At 46.3% G+C, this 19,048-nt stretch overlaps 1 protein-coding gene across 2 annotated transcripts in view; it reads left to right on the forward strand.

Moving 5' to 3' along the window:
* Nucleotides 1-3,878: 3,878 nt before the first annotated feature.
* CHN2 (chimerin 2) overlaps nucleotides 3,879-19,048 on the forward strand; it is a 502,107-nt gene continuing 486,937 nt past the window's right edge. Inside the window, exon 1 of one of the 2 annotated variants that reach the window (XM_082258131.1) lies at nucleotides 3,879-4,297. In XM_082258131.1, the coding sequence (XP_082114257.1) occupies nucleotides 4,249-4,297 (49 nt within the window). In that variant the 5' untranslated portion in view covers nucleotides 3,879-4,248. The remainder of the gene's footprint in view (nucleotides 4,298-19,048) is intronic. The other variant, XM_082258132.1, reaches the window with a different exon arrangement.

Consider the following 19,048-nt stretch of genomic DNA (forward strand, 5'->3'; position numbering starts at 1 on the left):
TCAATGCAGAGAGACCAGCGTGTCCCCTTTCAATGCAGAGTAACCAGCGTGCCCCCTTGCATGCAGAGTGACTAGCGTGCCCCCTTTCAATGCAGAGTGACCAGCGTGCCCCCTTTCAATGCAGAGTTACCAGCGTGCCCCCTTTCAATGCAGAGAGACCAGCGTGCCCCCTTTCAATGCAGTGACCAGCGTACATGCCCCCTTCAATGCAGTGACCAGCAGGCGTGCCCCCTTCAATGCAGTGACCAGCATACATGCCCCCTTCAATGCAGTGACCAGAGTACATGCCCCCTTCAATGCAGTGACTAGCATACATGCCGCCTTCAATGCAGTGACCAGCCTGCGTGCCCCCTTCAATGCAGTGGCCAGCATACATGCCCCCTTCAATGCAGTGACCAGCATACATGCCCCCTTCAATGCAGTGACCAGCATACATGCCCCCTTCAATTCAGAGACCAGCGTACATGCCCCTTCAATGCAGTGACCAGCATACATGCCCCCTTCAATTCAGAGACCAGCGTACATGCCCCCTTCAATGCAGTGACCAGTGTACATGCCCCCTTCAATGCAGTGACCAGCGTACCTGCCCCCTTCAAGGCAGTGACCAGCATACATGCCACCTTCAATGCAGTGACCAGCGTACATGCCCCCTTCAATGCAGTGACCAGCGTACATGCTCCCTTCAATGCAGTGACCAGCATACATGCCCCCTTCAATGCAGTGACCAGCGTGCGTGCCCCCTTCAATGCAGTGACCCGCATACATTCAATGCAGTGACCAGCGTGCGTGCCCCCTTCAATGCAGTGACCAGCATACATGCCCCCTTCAATGCAGTGACCAGCATACATGCCCCCTTCAATGCAGTGACCAGCATGCGTCCCCCCTTCAATGCAGTGACCAGCATACATGCCCCCTTCAATGCAGTGACCAGCGTACATGCCCCCTTCAATGCATTGACCAGCGTACATTCCCCCTTCAATGCAGTGACCAGCATACATGCCCACTTTAATGCAGTGATCAGCGTACATGCCCCCTTCAATGCAGTGACCAGCATACATGCCCCCTTCAATGCAGTGACCAGCGTGCATGCCCCTTTCAATGCAGTGACCAGCATACATGCCCCTTTCAATGCAGTGACCAGCGTGCATGCCCCCTTGAATGCAGTGACCAGCATACATGCCCCCTTCAATGCAGTGACCAGCGTACATGCCCCCTTTAATGCAGTGACCAGCATACATGCCCCCTTCAATGCAGTTACCAGTGTACATGCCCCCTTCAATGCAGTGACCAGCGTGCGTGCCCCCTTCAATGCAATGTGGCCCCGAGACCAGTGCACTTACCTGGATCAGCAGCGGCAGCGGCGCCTTCTCCTCAGTCCCCCGGTGCCTCTCCTCGAGTCCTCCCTCTCCCGCCTCCTCCTCGGCCAATGGCATGGGGTTTGCCTTGCAACCAATCAGAAATCAGGTATGAGACCTGCTCCCTGATTGGCCAGGAGGAGGATCCGTGTGACAATAGCGATTATCGGACACTGCTCTGCGCCCCGGGTCCACCCTTTGCTGAAGCCTATCAGAACCTCTGGCTCTAATCAGGTGATGCAAAAAAAAAAAAGCCCTATTGAGCTCTATGCGTCCGGCGCCCCTGCATGCAGATTAGGGGGCTGGACGCATGGATAGGGGGCCCCTGCGCCCTCGACACACCGGCCGCCACTGGAGGGACCCATTTATGTCCTTTGAATGCTTTGTTTTGATTTTATATATGAACTTTGTCTTTGTTTTCGTATATGTAAAATAAATTAAATTGATTTTATACAAGCTGTTTGTAATGTCTGAGGATGGTACCTGAAAAAAGTCCTTTGCCCCAACTCTCCAAACATGTTATACTATGAATGGGATGTAGGTACCTGTACTATACATAATGTTTCCTGAGCAACCTTCTTTAAATGAAAAAAAAAAAAAAGCCTTTCTTGTACGAGGATTTTTCATACCAATTTTCTTTCATCTGTTCTAATTTGCTTTGAAACAACTAAGATCGTTCACCCGATTTTATTATGTACCCTACTTTCCAGGGATGAGACAAACCCTTTACCATTGACAGGGGTGCTTAGAATGATCAGCTTTTATATATATATATATATATATATATATATGTAGCATCCTCCTAGGTAGGTGCTAGGTAAAAGCATCTTATGTTCCTTCTGCTTATCAGGGGAGCCTGATCTGTTGGGTTTCCTGTTGCATGTTCCCAGGTGTGATTCACGGGGTCTAAGGGAGTGTCCCCACTGTTCCAATAGGGGAGCATGTTGGACAGTGGAGGAAACCTGGCCAGTGACACATTGGCACATTGGCTTTTGTGAGAGTCCCAGTGGGAGGGCACTCTTGCAGTGCATCCTGGTATTGCTCATAAAAGCCGGGGGGGGACATGTGACAGGGGGTCTTTGGTGGGAAGCAGAGTCCCAGGAGGAGGCTGACGTCTCGTCTTTCCTCCTGTAGCATGAGGAAAGTGGTCTTAGGCACTCGGCCTAGCGAACCACGTGTGGAGCTGAGCTGCAGAGGATCTGACAGTGGAGCTGCTGGCAGAGTCTTCCGGGAAAAACAGTGTCTGTGAGTACCAGGGGACTTGCCAAAGGGTCTGCCCAGGAAGGAGGACCGCTCCAGTGAAGTCACTGGAAGATCAAGGGGCCAGCTCACACAGAGTGTCAGAGTAAAGGTGGTGCCGTATAGAACCCTGAAGAGTAGGGACAAAGGGGGTGCCGTAAAGAACCCTGAAGAGTGGGGACAAAGGGGGTGCCGTATAGAACCCTGAAGAGTAGGGACAAAGGGGGTGCCGTATAGAACCCTGAAGAGTAGGGACAAAGGGGGTGCCGTATAGAACCCTGAAGAGTAGGGACAAAGGGGGTGCCGAGTAGGACCCTGAAGAGTGATTAACAGTGCAATACAGTTCAGTAAATTCTTCTTCACTAAAGTGGCAAGTTGAAGCAGCGGCCTTGCCGCATCCAGTGTTAATCAGAAGTCAAAGCAAATTGTGCATAGGTATTCAGTTGGAGTATCCCACTCATCCCTTCTCCTATCCCAGTACTCCAATAAAACAACAAAAACCCAAACCCCTGGACTGTTTTCTTACTGAGCCAAGCACATAGAATATGCTATATTGTCAAGTTGTTGCTATGGGTAACCCAGGGGAATCTGTGACCAGCAGCTCCCACGAGAGTAGGGTTATACATATATATATATATATATATATATATATATATATATATACACACACTATATACTGTATATATATATGTAAAATCTTTATTGCATAAAAAAAATCAATAAAAGAAAACATGTCTGCTGTAAATGATTATAAAGTGTGAACCGGAGTTTGGCTTCACTTTGTAAGTGTGTCCCCCTCCCAGCTCTGCTCCTGAGTTTATCTATAACTTTGTTTCTGTCTCTCTGATCCCAGTGCTCCAACTTCCCAGCATGTCAATTTTTCTTCTTTGTTTTTATTTATTAACATAGTTTTTTCTTTTAGATTTAGCAGGAATTATGTGAGTCTTGCTGTTGTTGTGTCTGCTAATAGTGATTTTGTTGTCATTTTAGCTAAATATATCTTTAATATTTTCTTGGGGGGGGGGCCCTGCCAGGTAGTCTGTATGGGGCCCCGCAATTTCTAACAGCAGCCCTGGCTGCCCATGTATTGCCCTAGTACAGGTCCTCTTTATTCTGTCTCAGGTGCCAATGTATAGTCTTTATAAGAGCAGGTAATCATACTATAATGGCACACAATTTAATCATGAGAGCTGATCCCTCTCCAGATAACTAGTGATCCCATCCCAGAGCCACACACAGGGCTTGTGTAATGTTTGCACAGTTTGGATGGCATCCACAAGTTGATGAGTCCAGGACTGGCACAGAGGAGAGGAGAGGAGAGGAGGGTGTAGAGCTCCCAGCAGGCTGCCATCTCCAGCGCAGTCTGTGTGATCAGTAGGTGGGGAGGAGGTGGAGGCTCCGCCGGGCTCCTCTCTCTGCTGTCACCGCTCATCCTTGGGTCGTGCAGAGCTGGGACATCGGGGTGACAAGGCTGCAGGACTGGTGACACCTGGAAGGACAGGGAGCGGAATAAAGCCGAGCATGCACGTCATCTGACAGAGCAGGAAGTGCAGAGAAAGTGGAGGAGGCTGGGGACTGCACCGTACGGCTCCGCACTGACATGGGCTAGACTCGCCTCTCTGTACATCGCTCTCTGCACATCGCTCACACCGGCATGGCAGCGTCCAGCAACTCCAGCCTGTCCGGATCTTCCATCTCCTCAGGTAGGTCATCCCACCTTCCACCTCTACACACTGACAGGTTCACCCAGCCTGCCAGCTGTCTATTACTGAGCACCAACATCGGACTCTGTGCAGGAGAGGGACAGGCAGGGAGAAGTTACCAGGAGGGGGGTACATCATGGCATGGGCACACTCTTCCCAGGAGGGGGGTACATGGCATGGGCACACTCTTCCCAGGAGGGGGATACCTGGCATGGGCAAACTCTTCCCAAGAGGGGGTGGGGGGTACCTGGCATGGGCACACTCTTCCCAGGAGGGGGTACATTGCATGGGCACACTCTTCCCAGGAAGGGGGGTACATGACATGGGCACGCTCTTCCCAGGAGGGGGGCGTACCTGGCATAGGCACACTCTTTCCAGTAGGGGTGGACCCGGCATGGGCACACTCTTCCCATGAGGGGGGGATGGTACATGGCATGGGCTTACTACTCCCAGGAGGGGGGATCATGGCATAGGCACACTCTTCCCAGGAGGGGGTACATGGCATGGGCACATTCCTCCCAGGAGGGGGGTACCTGGCATGGGCACACTCTTCCCAGCAGGGGAGGGGCCCAGCATGGGCACACTCTTCCCAGGAGGGGGGATACATGGCATGGGCACACTCTTCTCAGGAGGGGGTGCCTGGCATGGGCACACTCTTCCCAGGAGGGGGGTACATGGCATGGGCACACTTTTCCCAGGGGGGGGGGGCTGGCATGGGCACACTCTTCCCAGGGGGGAGGGTGATACCTGGCATGGGCACACTTTCCCAGGGGGGGTACCTGACAGGGGCACACTCTTCCCAGGAGGGGGTTACATGGCATGGGCACACTCTTTCAAGGAGGGGTGTACATGGTATGGGCACACTTTCCCAGGAGGGGGTTACATGGCATGGGCACACTCTTTCAAGGAGGGGTGTACATGGTATGGGCACACTCTTCCCAGGAGGTGGGTACCTGGCATGGGCACACTCTTCGCAAGGGAGGTACCTGGCATTGGCAGACTCTTCCCAGGAGGGGGGGACCTGGCATGGGCACACTCTTCCCTGGGGGGGTGATACCTGGCATTGGCACACTCTTCCCAGTAGGGGGGGAACCTGGCATGGGCACACTCTTCCCAGGGGGGGGGGTGATGCCAGGTATGGTCTCACTCTTTCCAGGTGGTGATGTCTGATATGGTCACACTCTACCCAGGGTGGTGATGCCCAGTATAGTTAAATTCAATTTGGGAAGGGGGGCAGTTGCTGATATGGTCACACTCTACCTGGGGGGGGGGGATGTCAGGTATGGTGGTCACGCTTTTCCCAGGTGGTGATGTCTGATATGGTCACACTCTACCCAGGGTGGTGATGCCCAGTAAGGTCGAATTCTATCTAGGAAGGGGGGGGGGGGGTGCCAGGTATGGTCACAATCTTTCCAGGTAATGATGTCCAGGATGCTCACACTCTCCGGGGAGGGCAGTGGGGGTGATGTCAGGTATGGTCACACTTTTCCCAGGTGGTGATGTCTGATATGGTCACACTCTACTCAGGGTGGTGATTCCCAGTATAGTCGAATTCTATCTAGGAAGGTGTGGGGGGGGGGGGGTGCCAGGTATGGTCACAATCTTCCCAGGTGATGATTTCCAGGATGGTCACGCTCTCCGGGGAGCAGTGGGGGTGATGTCAGGTAGGGTTACACTCTTCCCAGGTGGTGATCTATCTATGTGATCGATCTATTTATCTAGGAAAGGGGGGGGGGGTGCCAGGTATGGTCACAATCTTCCCAGAAGATGATATCGTGGTCACACTCTCGGAGGGGCAGTGGGGTGATGTCAGGTATGGTCACACTCTTCCCAGGTGGTGATGTCTGATATGGTCACACTCTACCCAGGGTGGTGATGCCCATTATAGTCAAATTCTATCCAGGAAGGGGGGGGGGTATGGCCACACTCTTCCCAGGGGATGATGCCCATGATGGTCACACTCTCCGAGGGGCAGTGGGGGTGATGTCAGGTAGGGTTACACTCTTCCGAGATGGTGATGTCTGATATGATCACACTCTACCCAGGGTGGTGATGCCCAGTGTAGTTGAATTCTATCTAGGAAGGGGGGGGGTGCCAGGTATGGTCACATTCTTCCCAGGTGATGATGCCCAGGATGGTCACACTCTCCTGGGGGCAATGGGGGTGATGTCAGGTAGGGTTACACTCTTCCCAGGTGGTGATGCTTGGGATTGTCACACGCCAGCCCACATGACAGTAGCACTTGGAATTGTGTTGCTTTTCTCATCCTGTGACATGTGCAGCATCCTGAGTTGATCTCTCACTGTTTAATCAGCAGCTCTTCTCAGGTAAGTGAAGAGCCTGCCTCTCTATGTTCCCACATGTCACACTTTGCTGCTAGTTATCTTGTAAAAAAAAGAAAAGGAAATACTGAGTCAAGTTGAAATACTAATCATTGTGATCATACAATCATATAGCGGATTGTGTGTAGTGGAAATTTACGAACAGTCAATGCAGAGCTGGCATTAGAGGGATGTATTGTAACTTTGTTGTATATGTATATAATTCATAGGAAATGTTAAATATTATTATCAGTTGATGTCAACTCCTAAAAAAAAACACATGGACAGTGTAAAATGCAGCTACTGCTGTTCCATGACTGTGAGCAAAGGTGTAATCTGTGCACCAAGATATCGCTTAACTATTTATTTATAGTCAGAGTTCATTTTCCACATTCTGGGGCTGTGCCGAATCCCAATCAAAAGGCATTTGGGTTAGTCAAATCCTAGCTGGGACCCGTTGTCTTCATTGAGGTTGTGTGTGCTCCCTGTTCTTGTAAGGGTTCCCTTCTGCCCTCCAAGGTAGGATAATTGGCCCCTGTCTAAACTATTCCTTGTATATATAATTGAAGTTGGGACCTGAGATTGTAAGTTCCTTTGTGCAGGGACTGAAGGTAATATACTGCATGCAAACGGTTGTATAATTTTTTGTCATTATAAAAATGCCTGTCATAAAAATAAATGAGTAAATAAATAAATACATAGTGTCTGTCACAAAATTTTGCATATTAATTGTAATTATACAAAACTGGATATTTAGGCAATACCGTGCGGTAGAAGATGACACCTTTGTCACATCTGCAGATGAATCTGCCTTCTCTTCGGGTCTCCAGTCTTTTCAGTGGAATGTTCTTACTTCCTCTAATTATTTGATTGCTGATCATCTTCAAGTTTTCCAAGCATACCGAGGACAACCTCATTCTAGTCATCTAGGCTTTTAGTTGGGCTTGATTTGTCGAAGAGCTTATGTTTGTTTTCCTTGCTGTCCATGTAGTTTTCATATCATTCATTTTAGGGGGTCAATTTTATCCTAATCATCTCCATCGTGCAGCTGATGATCCAATTGGTTTTTATGCAAGTAACCTTAGCCGGTCATAGTTATATGTGGGCTGCCTTTGCTTTAGGTGGGCTTCCAATCAGAAAATGGTTTATTTGTACAGAAAACTGTCCAAAATAATCAGTTAAAAAAAAAAGCTGCCTAAAATATTTGGGGATGCATTGCCTAAGATGGTCGAATTTTTAGCGTTGACACTTTGGTAACTTGTAATTATGTGATCATTGTGTGTGACAGGTGCAGGCTTGGCCGGCATCAAACTGTAGAGATTGTGTGATATACAGAGCAATTCTTACTATATGGATGACACAATAACATTATTTCAATCGTGCATGACCTGTGTTTCGGGTATGCGTCCATGAATGCATACGGCTTTCATGGCGTGAACTCATACGGCATATGAGTTCACGCCAGTCTAAAGTGTGGTTTTGGCAGGCCACTTTTCTTGAAAATAAAAAGTTTAACACTACGGTTGCCCACATAAGGGAATTTTAGTTTCACACAGCAAAAATGTAAAAGAAAATGCAGAGCCAACTGGCTCTCTTTCCAGCAGCACCGCTTATCTTATCTCTGGTCGCTGTCTGGGGTTTCCTGGCTTACTCAGCATTAGTTACAGCTCTCAGCTGTATGGGCCCACTCCTAGTCTCTCAGTAGGGGTTCTCCTGACACCCCGAGATCTCTAATGCTTTGTACACACGCATCGATAGTTGGCAGTGAATTTTCGGCCAGCGTCCGATCAGCCGATTTTCGGCTTGATAGTATGATGCTTTCGACAACCGACTCCGACTTTTCGGCCGAATAAAATCTGGTGTGCAGGCTATAAAATTTTTGTTGGCCATCACCACAACGGCCGATTTTCCGTCAGTCAGTACAGATTTCGGCAGACAAAAATCTGATGAGCAAGACTGGGCATGCTCAGAGAAGAAAAAACACACGGAAAGTAAACCATCACATGACATCACTTCTGAAGTAGATTTTTGTTGGCCGAGAAAATTTGTGTGCAGTCTAGAGCACATTTCAACCAACACAACAACACTGGACAAAAGTCGGCCGATCGGTCGGCCGATAATCTGATGAACTTTTTCTATTCCCCTGGACTTGCTAGTTGCCCCAGCTCTCTCAGTCCTGCGGGTAAGGAATCTCTCCCACATGGAGTTCTGTCTCCCACGTGGAGCACCTGTGTCTCCTGACTTCGACACACAGCTTACTCCTGACAGGGCCCCTTAGCTATCCCCTGGTCTTGCTTATAACGAGAATGTGCACCTGCATACTCAAACAACCTGTGGGTCTCCAGTAAGACCTGGACACAGGATTGGAGACTTCTTACTCAAAACTCTTCAAAGTTTTCAAACTCCAGACCCTGCTCAGGGATTGCCAAACCTGGAGAAAACTGAAACCCCATTCTTCTCCGCACAGGCTCAATACTCTGAATCCCCTTAAACTGTAACATTTCCACCTCCATTTTTTGAGTGCACAGGGTGTGCCAGGTGTGCCCAGGCACACCCTAATCACCCTGTGCAGCACAGATTCCCCCTACTGCCCTGGCTCCCCTCCCTCTTTCACCCCACAGCTCTTCTGGCTTCCCTCCTCTCCTCTCCAGCCGGCTGTTGCTGTGGGGATGTTATGGGATGAGTGGGGAAATATATAATTTGTCGCCCCCCTCCCTTTCTGAATGAACATCGTAAGTGATCGGTAGTGTGTGTTTGAGCTTTGGTGTACACACCCTAATGCATTAGGCTGCGCACACCTATGTTTGAGTGGTAGGGCCTAGCACTGTCACAGACCCAAATGCCTCTACCACTTGGTACAGCGTCCATCTGCAGAATATTTCAGCTTATCATAGACTTTGGCAGGCTGGAGACAGCAGCGCTAAATGCTGCCTCTGTGCCTCCTGGATGCAAGAAAATGCTGGGATTGGATATACACAGGCTAAGTGCCCAGTGTACATGTGACTTCATGTAATAACATCATTTTGCTGTACTCTACTACAGGAAAAGGAACATTTTTTTTTTACCAGCTGTCTGTAGATTTCTTGACAGATAAAAACTGCACCTTAAGGCTGTCATTGGGACACTTTCATTATCATACACGATCTCAAAAGTACTTTACCGAGGACACCTAGTGAAGTTAATATACTAAAGGCAAATAGAATGTGCTCTTTGTAAAGTACAGTTGTACACTGCAGGAGCAGTTGCTCCAGAGCTTAATAAAAGAGCAGAAGCTCTTCTGACTTCCATCATCCAATCATGTTCAAGGAAAAATGCTGTTTCTTTAAATTTCCTTGCACGTGATTGGGTATTCTTTGCAAAGTGAAGCTTTATCTCATTTACTAAGCTCTGGAGCAACTGCACTCGCATGTGCAACTGCACTTTGCAAAGTGCACAGTCTACAGCCCCGGCCAAAAGTTTTGAGAATGACACAAATATTAATTCTCACAAAGTCTGCTACTTCAGTGTTTTAAATCTTTTTATCAGATGCTACTATGGTATACTGAAGTACAATTACAAGCATTTCCTAAGTATCAAAGGCTCATATTGATAACTACAATAAGTTTATGCAAAGAGACAATGTTTGCAGTGTTGACCCTTCTTTTTCAAGACCTCTGCAATTCGCCCTGCCATGCTGTCAAATCAACTTCTGGGCCATGTCCTGACTGATGGCAATCCATTCTTGCATTATCAAAGCTTGGAGTTTGTCAGAATTTGTGGGGTTTTTTTTTGTTTACCCGTCTCTTGAGGATTGACCACAAGTTCTCAATGGGATTAAGGTCTGGGGAGTTTCCTGGCCATGGACCCAACATTTTTGATGTTTTGTTCCCCAAGCCACTTAGTTATCACCTTTGCTTTATGGCAATGTGCTCCATCATGCTGGAAAAGGCATTGTTTGTCACCAAACAGTTCTTAGATGGTTGGGAGAAATTGCTTTTGGAGGATGTTTTTGTACCATTCTTAAATTCATGGCTGTGTTCTTAGGCAAAATTGTAAGTGAGCCCCACTCCTTTGGCTGAGAAGCAACCCCACAAATGAATGGTCTCAGGATTCTTTACTGTTGGCATGGCACAGGTCTGATGGTAGTGCTCACCTTTTTTCTCCAGACAAGTTTTTTCCAGATGCCCCAAAAAATCAGAAAGGGGTCCTCAGCAGTCCAATCCCTGTACCTTTTGCAGAATATCAGTCTGTCCCTGATGTTTTGTCTAGAGAGAAGTTCTTGACACCAGGCCATCCTGCAAAGGTCTTCGCCTCACTGTGTGTGCAGATGCACTCACACCTACCTGCTGCCATTCCTGAGCAAGCTCTGCACTGGTGGTCCCCGATCCCGCAGTTGAATCAACTGTGGGAGACGGTCCTGGCGCTTGTTGGACATTCTTGGGTGTACTGAAGCCTTCTTCACAACAACTGAACCTATCTCCTTGAAGTTTTTGATGATCTGATAAATGGTTGATTTAGGTGCAATCTTAGATGCAGCAATATCCTTGCCTGTGAATCCCTTTTTGTGCAAAGCAATGATGACCGCACGTGTTTTCTTGCAGGTAACCATGGTTAACAGAGGAAGAACAAAGATTTTGAACCCCACCCTCTTTTTAAAGATTCCAGTCTGTTATTCTAAGGCTCCATGTACACGGGACGTTGTTAAAAGTCCCTTTGAATGCTGGAATTTTTAGGACGTTTGAAACGTCCGTTCGGTCGCGTTTGTACCCGCGTTTAGCGGGCGTTTAGCGGCGTTTGCGGGCATTTGCGTTTAGAACCGTTCCTAGAGGTCAAAAAAATGATTCCCCTTTAAAATGGAAAAACGCGAACGCTAAACGTGGGTCATCGCGTTCAGACGCGTTCGGACGCGTTTGTGCGTTTGAAATGCCGGGAAACACACGTTCGAACGCAAATAATTGCATTCTAAAAAAAGTCCCTGAACGCAACTGCCTGCAAATGACTGTAAACGACCTGGTGTACATGGACAGATAAGATAAAATGTAGATGGGTTCAGGGGCTTCTGAAAAAAACGCCCAACTGCTCCTAAACGGCCATTTCCAGCGTCCCGTGTACATGGACCCTAACTCAATAAGCATTAGGCCCCTTTCACACGAGCGGTGCGCTTGGCGGACTCCGTTTTTCTCAGTGGCGATCGATCCGCTGATTCCCGCTAAGCAGGCGGATGACAGCTTCGTCTCCCCCTACTTTTCAGAGACGGAACTGCCAGAGCCCCGCTGGGAGATTGGATGACAACGGACTGCCTATCCGTTTTCATCTGTTCCTATCTGATCCGATCCTCCAGACGGATGGAAAATAGTGTTTCCATCTGTCTGGATTTCACGGACAGGATCGGATCGGATAGCAGCGGGTGTCAGCGGACATGTCTCAGCTGACATCCGCAGCCCCATAGAGGTGCATGGAGCATTCCATCTGGTCCGCCTGACAAACTGACAGGCGGACCTGATCGGAAAACCTGTGTGAAAGGGGCCTTACAGAGTGATTTCCAGCCTTGTCTTCGTCAACACTGACACCTGTGATAAAGTGGAATTCCGGCCTCAAAATCGATTTTGGGCCATCCACTTGCTGAGGGCCACCTGAAAAAGAAATGGATGCTCCCAATTTTTTTTTTTTTTGGTCACTTACCTTGATATTGAAGAAAATCTACTCACCTTCCTTCCACTTCGCTCGTCACTTCCGGTGCAGGCGCGGCATTCCCTGTTAAGCAGCTTCTGGGTATGCCCAGAAGCTGTGCAGGGATGCGGTGCCTGCACCGGAAGTGCCGAGAAGGGCCAGTGCAGTGCATTGTGGGACTCCGACGTCACCGAAGAGGCCGCAGAAGAGGATGCGCTGGCTTCAGCTGCCCACACCTGAGATGGCAGCGTTGGAGAAGAAATTTTCAAGGTAAGTATTTCTTCTTACAGGTAAGTGCGACCCGGGACAGTTCAGAGGCTATCCATTATGGAATGTACTAGCCCTGACTGTCCCGGTGGTATTTTTATCTAAATGTGACCCCCGAGGCCGGAACTCCGCTTTAACGAGGGGATCACTGACATGATGTCAGCTGGTCCTTTTCATAGGTGTGCGCAGCCTATTGCATTAGGGTGTGCACCCCAAAGTTTAAATACACATGCATGTGTTTGCCTACATGTATATGGCCCCGGTACATTACTCTCCCTGCTGGCAAAGTGAAGTAGAAGTGTGTGGCACTTCTCTTATGGCAGAGCAGGTGCGAGGGAGGTCTTTCCCATCTCCTCACTGGCAAACAGAGCGATAATGCTAATGTGCCCTAGGTCATTCTGTCCAGGCACACCCTGTGCGCACGCCTATGGTCCTTTTGTGGTAGAGCTGAAATGCCGTGGAAATGTTTTTTGGGGGGATTAAGTTAATTATAATGGCAAAAGAAGGCTTTGCAATTATTTGCAATTCATCTGATCACTCTTCATAACATTCTGAAGTATATGCAAATTGCCATCATAAAAACTGTAGCAGCAGACTTTGTGAAAATTAATATTTGTGTCATTCTCAAAACTTTAGGCCAGGCCTATATTTGCCTTTAGTAAATGAACCCCAGTATGTTGAAGGCATTGCACGTTTCTCATCAAATAAGTTAGTGCATGCAGCTTTTACACAGGATATGCAAACCTATTTGTGAGAGTGTAGACAACAGAAAATGTCATTTATCACTTCCTTATCTCAAGCCACCATCTAATAACAGTGTGCCCATAACTTAATATACAGTATATGGCCAGATCCTATGCAGATAACAATGAGTCTACACTGTGTCTGTTCTTGAAAATGATTTCCAGCAACTAGCAGCCTCTTTTGCCGCCAAATCAATTTTATTCACTGTAAAATGAATGTGCTTAACCACTTCATTACCAGTCTGTAATGCCCCTCTATTGCTAGGCCATTTTCAGTGCTGTGATAGTTAATGTTATACCTTTACTTAGACAGGTATAGCTTCTACTTTTTTTTTGGCATTTAAAGCCCAACTCAGGGGTAAGAAAAATTGCTTCCACTGCAAGAGTTCAATGCTCATTTAGGTTTAGTATCTACCCAATACTTTGCTCCCCTGGCAGCTGGTGCCCTCCTCTACTACCCTACACTCCATCAGTGGATGGTCCATCTGAATCCTCACGTCCAGTGCAGGGCTATGGGCTCTGCATTAGACTTGATGACATCAGATGATCTGCAGCTGCCAGGGCATAGGGTAGGAAAGGTTGTGGAAAATGGGCTTACAGCCTGGAGGGAGCTTGCTGGAAAGGAGGATCGGTTAGGTAAAACTGCTTTTTGCGCCCCACCCCCAGACCTAAACAAGCATTTAACCCTTGTAGCATGGGTGCAGCCCTACTGCATGGGAGCATTTTTCCTTCCTCTTGAGTTCAGCTTTAAAAGAGGGATACACTTACTTTTGCACTCCTGTGATCCAGAATCAGCTGACAGCCTGCTGTAAGCAGAAGTCACAGAGTTGGTCCAGGCTCTGGAAGGATCCTGACAATAATGTCAGGATCCACTTAGATACCTGACTGGTCGTAGGCTCAGCCTCTCAGTGCACCGCTGAAAAAAACATCCCACAGTCAGTGAAAATGAATGAATGTATCAGCAGCTGCTTCAGATACATTCATTCATTTCCCATTTATGCCTTTCTACGGTTCCTCTCCTCCCTCTGTTGTAAGAGAAAGCAGAGGGATTAACAATGTAAGCAGTAGTATATGATTGCTTTAATTGGCTACAATAGCTATCAGAAGGTACTAGCCAGTTCAGTTTGGCTTGTTACATTGTTTCTGTGTACTAAACCATCTAATGACAGCTCGGTACACAGCAATTAGCAGGGGCAAAGGGCTCCCTAGGGTGATTTCTCTATTGGGATTTATAAATGACGCTGGGGAAAAAATAGGCTACTAATTCGCTGTTTCTAAACATATGCTGCTTTCTATGGTGCGGTCCGGCCATCTGCCAGCACCATAGCAACAAATGACACCGTGGGTCCTGGCTGCTCAATGTTATTAGTTGCTATGAGCTAGGTAAAATCTAGGAGCCAGGCGGATCTGTTTGGATATGCAGTAGTTTGGTTGGTGAGGCTGCCTTATCTAAATGACATATAATATCCAGGATGCTAAAACTGTTTTTATTTTTTACTTATACAATATTTTGCATAGTGCTTTAATTTAATAGTATATTATATACAGGTATAAGTGCCATTTACCTGCCTAGCTTTCGGTATCATAAAGAAATACTATGCTATTGCAGCTTTTTAAAGTAGTTGTAAACCCCCCTGTAATGTTTGTACCTGTAATAAGGCTTACCTATAGGTACTGTAAATATCTGCTAAACTTGCACCGTTTAGGGGATATTTACATTGCATGCAGCTGATGACATGATCGGCGCATGCGCTCTGAAGGAACAGCCGTCCGTGCCATTTCTTCAGAGCCCTGTGCCGTAACCGGCGGCTCCTGCAGAGATGTCACGCGGCTCTTGCCAGTAGCACAGCCGGAGTCCCCAGACCCGGTATGAAGACTGGCGAAGATGGATGCGGCTTCCTGCGGGGGCGACGATGGCTTTGTTTGGAGGTAATTGTCACATAATGACATTGCCTTTACTTTCCAGGTAAGAAAAAAATATATCAACAGACTTTTTCTTTCTCTTTAAGTGAAGAGGCATCTGGACAATGATACAGTCTGCTGTACACAATGTAACAGTTGTAAGTAATAGACTTTGTAAGATATTAGTGTTAGATAGTGTGGGATGCAAATGCATAAATTACAGTCATCTGCAAATCATCTTCTATATTGCCTTTTACTCGCTGGTGAACCTTTGGCCTATTCAGACTGGCAGCTCGATCTTCTGCCAGATCTGTAACAGCCTCAGGGGGAACTGCACTAGATTCAGGCTGACAAATCATTTCCAATGATTGCCTATAGCTAAAATAAAACTAGTCCTAGAGGGTAGCTGGAGCTGGAGCAAAACAGCCTCAGGTTATGCTGCATACATCCTGTTTACATTTAACCCATGTATGGGCTTCACTGGGTGACCGAAGGTTGTATTTATAAGTATAGGCCTACAGTCTAATTGTGGACCTGCCATATGCTTTCTCTGTACCGGTGTCATTACCATACTTCAATGATTGCATTGTTTCAGTGAGTATAATTTAAAGTGTCACTAAACCCACATCATGAAAACCTATCAATAGATGGTATATTACATGCTGTTCATACCTCAGTCACTATGGGATTGGTTTTCTTTATTCTGGAAAAATCCTGGTTGATCCTGCTGTTCTCTCTCTCCCCCTTTTGATCATGTCCCCAATTCAGTTGGAGATTTTGCACAGCAGTGTTGGCAGCTAGTACACTTGCTTAGTTTTCAGTGAGTTTCTATGCTGAGGATTTCCTTCCTATGACATCTGAGCAGTCCATGTGACTATAGAGTCACACATATGGGCGCATTCACAGTCCCTCCTTCTCCATGCCCACTCAGCAGCTAAACACAATGGGGGGGGGGGGGGAATATTATATGTAGATTGCTGGAGGCTTCACCTCCCTAAGGTTCTAAGACACGGTCTGGAGGGATATAACATAGTCTGTGACTGGCAGAAATCCACCTACACCATGTTATTGCCAAAAAAATATTTAAAATTTGATTTTAAATCTGTGTGATGATGTAAACAGTTTATTGATGTTTATTTATTTTTTACTCAGTTTCCCAAAGGCTGTTTTTTTCTTTAGTTTAAACATGTGACCAGCAGCAGATGACTAGAAGCTCCTCCTGCTTATGTTTCCCTGCAGACAGGCTGGGAAAGAGCTGGGTCATGTGACAGCTGTATATTAAAAAGGTACTTAGACATTCTTTTTTTAAAATATAATTACAGTGCCATCATCATCCATATACAGAAAGAGAAGAGACAATGTAAAAAAAAAGGGTGTGTTTAGTATCACTTTATATGAATTGAACCGATATGGACCAATAATAATGATTAAAAAAAAAATATAGAAATACCTGAATACACGTTGAAGTACATACAGCAAATATTTACTGTTTTACCTGCCAAAGGATTTTTAAATCTTTTCAACGAGTTTCATAGTTTATAAACCTCAGCCACATTGTAAATCATGTCTTTGCCTTTATTAGGATGAGAGCAGAAAGAATATCTTATAGTTCAGAGAAAGTTTATTGATCATAAAATACAATAAACATCCCAATGTGTTTCAAGGGTTCAAAAGGCCTTCATCAGAGCTAAAATACAAAAAAAAAGCTTAGATTATTATTGCATTTACAATATGGTCACTAGTCTAGCACAATACTAATTTATGCCTTATTTGTTTCATAGTAGGGACCTTTTAAGCCAATAAAACGCATTTAAAACAGAGTCTACTTGCAGCTGCTCAGCGCACACACAGTCAGCGCAATAGGGACACACAGAGGAAAATCCACGGCTCTCATCCTCTTTCATTGGCTGCATGTAGACTCGGAGTACAGAGCGGAGTGCTTATAACAGAGGCGTGCAGCCAGGGAACAGAATGCTGTGAGGAAGAAATTACAAATAAAAACATCAAATGCATGTGAGTTTTGTCATTTTTATCTAATTTAGGAAAAAAATAACTTTAGTACTATTTTAAAGTGATTGTAAAGGTTATTTATTTTTTTTAAATAACAAACATGGTATATTTACCTGCTCGATCCTGAGCCGCGCTGTGTGCATCTATTGACACACACACAGTGCGGCTTGGCCCCACTCCTTCTGCTTTTACTGAGGTTTACTGACTCAGTCCAGTGAGGGGCAAGAGCGAGAGAGCAGAGCCACTGCTCTCAGGCATAGCACTGGATCTAGACTGGATTCAGGTGAGTATTTAGGGGAGGGGGGGGGGGTCTGCACCTAAAAGGTTTTTTTATTACTCTAATGCAAAGAATTCATTAAAGTGGTAGTAAATCACCTATTCTTTCCAAACCCTATAAGACAATTGCATAATGTGCTAGTATGCATCAGATTCTGGCACATTATGAAATACCTTAGAACTTAGCCTTCCAGCAGCTCATTGTCCACTGCATGTGCTTTCATCTTTGCCCGGTCTTCCTTCAGGGTTTGCATCCTCCGGGCCATCTAATTGGCTGTGCCGCGATGACGTCACTCCCGCGCATGAGGTCTGAAGGGACAGCACAGGTATCTTTAGAGTGCATATGCCAGTGACATCACTGGCTGCATGCAGTATGAATATCTCCTAAACCTTGCATGTTTAGGAGATATTCAAAGTACCTACCCTTTTTGTAAACTTGTACCTACAGGTAAGCCTATGATAAGGCCTCCCTATAGGTACTGTAAATATCTCCTAAACATGCACTGATTAGGAGATATTTACTTTGCATGCAGCCAGTGACATCACTGGCGCATGCGCTCTGAAGGAATGGCCACACGGGCTGTTCCTTCAGAGCCCTGTGCCGTGAACGTCGGCTCCCGCGCGCATGCGCGGGAGTGATGTCATCGCGGCTCCAGCCAATCAGATGGCCGGATGCCGCTAACCTGGGAAAAAGGGCGACAGAACATGTCACCTGTGAGAGAGGTGAGTGGTCGGCACTGCGAGGCTTCGTTCTAAGGTAAGTATTTCATAATGAGCTGGTATGCAATACATACTAGCTCATTATGTGTTTGTCTTTCAGGTGTTTGGTTTTTTTTTTTTTTTTTTTTAATTCTGAGGTTTACAACCTCTTTAAGGTAAAAAAAACTTTAGCCTTTACAACCACTTTAAGCGATGCACCTTCTTGTGTCTGTATATTGAAGAATTGATCAGTATTATCAACTATGCCAAAAGAGAAGAGATCTGATCCAGATAAAAAAACAGTAAAGCAGAATATAATAAAGGGGAATTTTACTAAATATGTTAAAGTGGGACTTAATTGCGTCTGAGCACCACAAACTATAAATGCTATTTAATTCATTTTTAATATTCAAAGCAAACTCCCCTATCCATCCATGTCTCCATGCTTTATTTTGTTGAGAATTCATTTTGAAAAACAGCCCCTAGTATTTACTTCCTGGAATCCATCTGACCTTAGCTCAGGCATGCAGACAGGAGGGTGTTCTTAGCTGAGAAAGCCCTGCATCCCCTCCACCAGATAAAAAGAAAAACAATGCCCATGAAGACTCCTGGGATATACAGTATGACATCATTTTGGACTAGGCTAGGAACCAGTAAGCAAATGAAGAAATGTAAACAAAAGTTTAAAACAAGTAAATATAATATACCTTCCTATCTATTTACTAATGCTAGTAGCATATTGATTCGAATTACATGTTAATTGAAAGAGTTTAGTTCTGCTTTAAGTAGAAATTTACAGGAGGTATTTTATCTTTACTATAAATTTGAGAAACATCTGGAAATGGTATTTATACTTCAATACATCTTTTTTTCTGTGGGTTGTG

This window comes from Pelophylax lessonae (genome assembly GCF_965119305.1).
Source record: "Pelophylax lessonae genome assembly, chromosome: 5".
Lineage (NCBI taxonomy): Eukaryota > Metazoa > Chordata > Amphibia > Anura > Ranidae > Pelophylax > Pelophylax lessonae.